The sequence below is a fragment of the Antrostomus carolinensis genome, unplaced genomic scaffold (genome assembly GCF_000700745.2).
Source record: "Antrostomus carolinensis isolate BGI_N321 unplaced genomic scaffold, ASM70074v2 scaffold4603, whole genome shotgun sequence".
In the NCBI taxonomy this organism is placed as follows: Eukaryota; Metazoa; Chordata; class Aves; order Caprimulgiformes; family Caprimulgidae; genus Antrostomus; species Antrostomus carolinensis.
This window is the reverse complement of record NW_010302995.1, coordinates 48,898-56,497: the sequence shown is the minus strand read 5'-3', so window position 1 is coordinate 56,497 and position 7,600 is coordinate 48,898. Positions and strand designations below refer to the sequence as shown.

Here is a 7,600-nt window from a genome sequence, read left to right as displayed (position 1 = left end):
CAAAATCTAACTTCACTCTGACTATTTCTTAACTAGAAAGAAATTTTAATGCAGGAGTAGTGCAGGTTAATACCACCTCTCTTGAAAAGACAGACATCACAGGGCCTCAACCTCACTCCCCTAGGAGCCTCACAAACAAGTTCTCACCACACTTTCTGAAAATACAAGCCTGCTGCAGCAAGGGAGAGACAAAAGTGAGAGCCCAGGGCTCACCTCTGGAAACACCCTGATCTCTCCCCTTTCTGGACAGACAACCTCAGTACATCACCATAATTGACTCTCAATGGGTAGATCAATGAAAAGAAAGAAAACAAGAGATCCAAACACATTGCTGTGACATCTGAACTGTATCTTCTGGAAGCAGCAATTTCCCCAGGGCAGACTCTCCTTTGCAAAAAGTGACACACAATTAATTACAGTACAGTGCTGACTCTAGTGAAACAGGGCTTGGAGGCCTTGGGGTACCTGTGACTCGCACTGACAGAAAAATTCAATTTTAGGGTGTCCAAAACTACTTCCAAATCCTGGTCAAACTCATAGAATAAAAAGGCTTTTTTAAATGTCAGTACAAATGTGTTTAAGGATTAGGGTTTAAAAAAAAAAAGTAACTTAATTAACAAAGGTTTTTTTACCCTATTGTGTGTTTTTGATTGAAACATCAGTAATACTCACAGCATTATCTTTATCTTAAAATATACTGCTGAAAATTTGGCTTGTAGTCCCAAATAGGCACAGAGGAAGGAATGGCTGAGTAATCACAGCAGTAATTACTGCAACAGCCATCTTCACCCTTAGTTCTCTATTCTGTTTGTAATTATCCAAGAACATTGATTGGTCTTCCAAAATTATTAACACATTTCTTTTTTACTGATTCCCAATCAAATATATAGACTGTTACTTGAGATCTAAGAACTTATTAGTCTCAAAATACCCTTAGGATATAAAGGATTATTGCTCTCATTTTACTGAGGGAAATTTGAACTATAAAGAGGATAAACGGCTTGTTCAAGGTGAACCTCATGGGGCAGAATTAAGAATATAGCGCAGGTCAGATCTCTGAACAGGTCTGGTCAATTGTACAGCAGGATTTGTGGGCAGAAAAATGTGGAAGGCACTCCTTTCTGCCTCTCATTAGGATGAGCTCATTCCCTGAACCAGGAAAAGGTACTTACCATATCTAATTGGCAGAAGGTATAATTACTAATATTCTCTGAATGACAAAAAGTAGAGTAGTAATTCTCATCAATATACTGAACAAAGATAAATAAATCTGTAAGCACTGTGTGATTTAAGCTGTTTGTCTATAGGTATTCAATAGCACAGACTCTACCTGGAGATGGATGCTCCGTAGAAGCCTGTCTGAGTGACAATGCACCACAGCCTCCGAACATGTCTTCCCTTTACCTCACCTCACATGCCATTCTCTTTCTTCCAGAAAGTCCAAATCTTCAGTAAGGTTTTAGAGTATCTCTAAAAGCTATTACAGTTCATGAAAAGTTTTGCAAAATCAATAAATGTGATGTTGAAACTGGTACACAGTACTCATCTCACCTAACTTTGTCAGTGTGCACTGACAAATGAAACAACGGGTAAACGCTCTCCACCCATCATTAAAGTAATTTTGGTAAAAGACTGAACCCACTGATGGGCTTCCCAGGCTGAGGGATGGAAACATACCACCTTTGACACAGGAGCTTTCTGTTTAATATGAGCAACACTTGTACCTAGGCAGTAAACTCCAGCACCAGACAATGCCTCTGACTGTGCTGCTTCTTACTCTGGTGCACCGGAAAAAGGCAGATGGGTATTTGCTTCATCCAAATTAACTCTTCTCCGCCACTGCACAGGAAAAGGTTTTCCTATATTATTCATTACAATTACCATTCCAAAAGGAGAGTAGACCAGCAGCTGTAAGAACACAAACTGGGATTTGATACCCACCTGCTGCACTGTTTTCAGGCACGCTTGCTTCATAAGCGCTATGGCTGAACAAAATCTCCTCCTCTTGCTCCTCTGTAAAGATAATGACCATAGCTGTGGCTGTTCGAGGTGGAATACCTTGATCTGAAGCCATCACTAGTAGCTGGGTACTGAAGTCCTTGGAAGCCAAGGGCTCCTGAAGAATGATGTCACCTGTCTTGGCGTCGATCTGAAATACGGTTTCTGCTACCATCAAACTAAAAACAACAGCTCCATTTGGTCCCAGATCCACATCCTCCACTCTCACAGTGGCTACTGTCTCATTCACAGGGGTTTCAGCAGGTACAAAGGCCCTGATAGGATTCTGCAAAAAAACAGGATCATTGTCATTGACATCATCAATGTGCACCACAACACTGGCAGTGGTGCTTCTTGGCAAATGGGTGCTACAGTCACTTGCCACAGCCCTAAAGGTGTAATGGGATTTGGTCTCCCGGTCCAGTGCCTTTGTAGTAACTATAGACCCTGTTACACTGTTGATAGCAAACGCTCCAAAGGTGTCATCAATGAGTGAGTATGTAACTTTGCCATTCAGACCATCATCTTCATCAGAAGCAAAGAGGTCCAGGATCGCTGAGCCTTCCTCTAGGTCTTCTCTCACGGAGATTTGATACTGTGTCTTTGCAAACAACGGGCTGTGGTCATTTTCATCCAACACTGTTAGATAGACCTGTGCAGTGGAGCTTCTCGAGGGGCTGCCTAGGTCACGGCACTCAATTATAAGAGTGAAATTGCTGACGTCTTCTCTGTCTAAGCTACGAGTGACCAGCATTTCTCCTGAAGTGTTATTTAGTGTGAAGAATTCTCCAATATTTCCACCTTTCAAACACATAAAAAAATAAAATAATCACAAACAATTGCTTTTGAAAAAAGAATCCCTTGTGAATACCGCTACGTTAACTGCAATAACATGATCCAATTGCTCGTACAGCTGCTGCACTCATGTGCCTTTTGCATATTTTATTCCTTATATGAATTAAAACCTGCATTTCATTTAAATCAGTGGGTGGCAATGACAGTAAATACAGAACATCATATCGATTTACAGAAGGGCTATTTTGCCAGATGCGAGTCTTTTTTCCCAAAGCAGCACACCTTATAAAATCTCATGCAACTATGCTGATACATAAAGTGACCTCTTCCCAACCTTAGTTACAAATTCCAGAAACCTATAAAGCATTGCTGTCAATTGTAATTACGTATTCCTTGTCTCTTCTATAATCCCGTCTCTTGGAAGTGAATAGTTGTGCAAGGTCCTGATTTGGGGGCCATGGGGAGGCGGGGGTAAATATGAAGCAGTTGACAGAAGAAAAGTCGGTGTTTTTAGTAACAGTGAATGGCATAAGTACTTTATAACATGTAGAATGACCAAAGGTAATTAAATTAAAGATCATAAAAAATCCTGAAATTAAAACCAAGAAAACATAAAGGAATTTGTAACTGCTTCTTCAAAGAAAAATGTGTTGGCTGTTACCAAGTAGCTATGTGCCTATGTTTGAGCTATTGCTGAGAGCCATACACCAAAGTAAGCATAGCAAACTTGTATTTGTGCAAAGGTATTACAGGAGGCTTTGAACAGCTGTGGAGCTTACATTGGCATAGTGGAAACAGGAGAGTTTGGCAATATGAAAACCAAGGACGACATTACTAATTGCTGGTTGAAAGAAACTCTCACGAAATAAAATTAAATAAATAAAATTCATTCGTATACTTATCTGCAAGGGTATATTTACATTTAGAACTTCCAAGACTATAACAAAAGGGACAAAATTATGCCTTTGTGATTAATGCCTCCTTCCAGCATTTGGTAGGTTTTTGTTTTTCTTTTCGGTACTATTTCAAATCCAGAAAGCAGATTGAAAGTATGCCTGGAAAGTGCTTATTAATGCTGACAAAGGGATGAAAGATTTTTTTTTTTTCCACATAAAACAAGCATGCAGACAAGATGGGAGCTAGGGAGGTCTGGTAAAATTAAGACTAGTCTAAGACTTGGATACTGCTGTTTATATACTTCCTGATTTATGCTAAGAAAAGAGAAGTGTAACTTACCAATTATTTTGTATCTTAGAGCCCCATTATTTCCAGCATCCATATCTACAGCCCAGGTAATGTAAATGACAGAAGGCTGTTGGTTCTCTGGAATACGGATCTCAGAGGCAGGAATAAGAAACCTGGGAGAGTGATCATTTTTGTCCAGCACTTTGCAGATTACGGTCACTGTGCTTGACAGTGACGGTGTTCCACCATCTTGAACCAAAACTAAGATTAATAAAAAGAAAGTAAATTTTATGCAACAGTTTTAGATGCAACAATGGATACTCCTTAATAATATCAGAATAGTAATTTGTGTGACACACAAAGCACATGTTCTTCTGTTCCTGAAAATCTTACCACTTCCATCTAATTCAGATGGCATAAAAAAGGTAACGCTGATAGTATCACCACACCCATTCTCACTTCACATTTTACAGGCACTTGGAGCTATTTCACAGTTACCTTTAATACTGAAAACCTCCTGGGTTTCCTTGTCCAGTGATGCAGTTGTTACAATTTCTCCACTGTCTGAGTTCATCCTGAATTTCTCATAACCACTTCCCGGTAAGATTTCATACCGAAGCAAGGAATTCAGTCCTTAAAAGTAGAATGGAAGTCTTAGTAAAACACAGCCACTCTCCTCAAATTCAGGTCAACAGATTGGTCTCTTTCTTCTCCTCTCCACCCCAGGAAATGGGTTATAGATGAAATTATTATTTTTAATGCAGTGAGTAACTGCACTAAAGGGCATGTCCACAAACAAGCTGACTTTTCAACATGTTGCAAGAAAGCATTAACTTAGACTGTGGAATCCATGCATTTGTCTTCCTTTCCTGAGGCAGCTAATTCATTTCTCAACAGGATGTCAGGCAGAGTACTAGGCTGCTCTGGCAGCTCTGGTTCTCCACTTAACATGGAGCCAATGCAAGTACCTCTGTACAGTACGACTCTGAATAGTGTAAGCATCCAGAGAAAACATCCACTTATTGCCATACCCACCACTTCTAAATATTCATAATACTGAGCAGGCAGGTGCCTAAGTCCCATCAGGACTCACAGGGTAGCCATCTCCTGGTTGTCTTCAACAGAAAAGTCAACTTGGTAGACATTGCCACAGCACATCTGAGGCCTTTCAGACAGTTCTCACTTGTAGCCACTCTCTGAACTGATACTGTACTGATTGGTTTTACAAAGTCATGAAGGATTTTCAGAAAGGAAGGTTAAAGATTTTCCCTCCCTCAAAGTTTTTCTGAATGCCAGTTCCATTCAGTTCTTAATTAGACCTACCATTTGCATATAGTACAGGGATATTAGTCTTCCTGCCTTTCTCTAGGAAATAAAAGGCTAAAACTGTTCAGGCCTTTAAAAACCTTTCTTTCAAAGTTGCCCAGCTGAGTAGAACAAGAAATGTGACTCCCCCTTCTTACCTATTATGGTCAAAAAATAATTTATTTCATATTTCTTTTAGTTGCAACATCCTCCCGAGGAAAGTATAATGTAATCTCCACCATACTCATATTATTAACTTTAATGAGTTTAATCCTATATTGTACGTGAAGGGCTCATACTATTGTGCTCTTTTTTGGGATTTTGGGGGTGGTGGTGTTGTCAGCTTTTTTTTGGTTTTTTTTGCAAATTTTTCTAAGTTTCATTCGATCATTCTATGTTTTTGAAACCAACAACCAGTCTTTTAGTAGTACAGGGACAGTTAGTGCACCTGGAAAGCTACAGTACTCCTAGTCACAGTAAAACTGCTATTCAGTTCGGAGCTAAACACTGCCTCCCTGTTCTCATCTGCTGCAGTAGCAAACCCAGCAATCTGCCCTGGAGTTGATGGAGAAATACTAGCATGAAGAAAAAGAACATACAGTTTTTAGCATCTATTACTTCCTTTGTTTGCCCTTTAATAGCTTTGCAAAATAGTTGACAATGCTACTGAAATTTGATTAAGAGAATTATTACTGTAAATGTATTTGCACCTAAATTAAGTCAAGGAAGGGGCATATTCATACCATATACAGCAGAAGGAAAATGAGTTACAGAAATCATTCCCATCTTTCCAGAAGAAAGGAGAAAAACACAGCAGTAAGGACAATCAAAGAGAATGTCTTGAAAATTTAAGGAGCTAAGTCCCTTCCTTGCCACTGGCTGGTGGCAGGGACCTGTTCCCCACACAAGCCAAATGGCAGGGTGGATGCATGGTGCCTGAGCTGCAGCCAGAGAAAAGCTTCAGCCCCGTTTCCTGCTCCCCTGCCACAGCATGAGCAGTCTGTGCTCTCCCAGGGTGCTACACCACAGCTTCTCTGAAGCAGCAGCTGAGGCATTACACTATGAATATGCCTACTGCCAACAGTCGCAAACAAATGTTCCCCCTGCTCCAAACCCAGGTTCAAGTCTCATCTTTATAGTACTAGTGGTGTTAAAACCATGATAATCCACGGTTATGAGCAAGACAAAATGTCTAGTGAATGGCAGTAAGCCCTGTCTCATAAGCCTAAGTCAGTGGTTCCTATATCAAGCTTCTGAGATTTTTCTCCAAAGGCTCCAGACACACCTCCTGAACCACAGGGGTGCACAACAGCTTAAAACCAGACCTTGACAAATGCTAATTGAGTTCATTCAAAGCTTCTGCAAATACTTATCTCAAGACAAACCTGTGACCTATCTTAAATATGCTACGGGTATATTTGCTTTCCTGTGCATGTTTTTACAGCATTTACCTGTACTACATGTGTCTTTACATTTATATTTACTTGAGTTGTGCTGTTAGATGTCAGCCTTGGGGTGGCTGGAGAGGTCCCACTCTGTAAGAGGACTTAAGAGAAAGTGAGGCACATGTTGCATACTGCAACATAGACTTGCAGTAAGTGTAGCTCTTGTAATGTGCAGGAGGGAGTCGGTGAACAAGAAGTTTCATGGATATCCATATGAAAGAAAATCATTAAAAGCAAAAACCTTAGCAGTGATTTCCAAAAAAAAAGACCTTTTGAACTGGAAGCAAGCTTAAAGCTTGAGTGAAACACAAAGAAGGTGACAGCTGCCTGCATTCCCTCTTCTCTTTGCAGTGAATGAAGTAAAAGACAAACAAAATAAGAAGCTGATGATGGCTGCAATTGTCAGTAAATACGATTCCTCCCTGTGGTCAGTCAGGGAATATATGAGGTGAAAAAAAAAAAAAAGATTCTGTGATGGGAGGAAAGTCCTCCACTGAGATGATGAAAATATTACGGGGATATGAACAGCAATTTTAAAAGCAAATAAAAATAATGTTAAAAATGTGATGTAAAAAATAAAGAACAACATGAAGGGAGTTGTATTATTCAAAAATTCTGTTCCAAAACATAAGAAAAACTAGTAGCATTATATTTATATGACTCCTATATAAATCCTATTTTCTAACATTATGAGCATCTTTCAGTATTTGTTTGGAACAATACTGTAACATGCATATGACATGGGGCCAAATCATGCAAATGTGAGAAAAAGACCCAACAGAAGGACTGTGGTTACTGGAAAATATACTTTAAAAAAAAAAAAAAAAAAAAAAACCAGGAAGGAACTACAACCCACAAAAGGGCTCCACCCC

At 39.7% G+C, this 7,600-nt stretch overlaps 1 protein-coding gene across 1 annotated transcript in view; it reads right to left on the bottom strand.

Moving 5' to 3' along the window:
• Positions 1-1,941: 1,941 nt before the first annotated feature.
• DCHS2 (dachsous cadherin-related 2) overlaps positions 1,942-7,600 on the bottom strand; it is a gene marked incomplete at its 3' end in the record, with an annotated part of 49,107 nt that continues 43,448 nt past the window's right edge. The window contains exons 10-12 of the mRNA XM_029083999.1: positions 4,477-4,611; positions 4,030-4,239; positions 1,942-2,799 (exon numbers count right to left, since the gene is read on the bottom strand). Coding sequence (XP_028939832.1) covers positions 1,942-2,799; positions 4,030-4,239; positions 4,477-4,611 — 1,203 coding nt within the window. The remainder of the gene's footprint in view (positions 2,800-4,029; positions 4,240-4,476; positions 4,612-7,600) is intronic.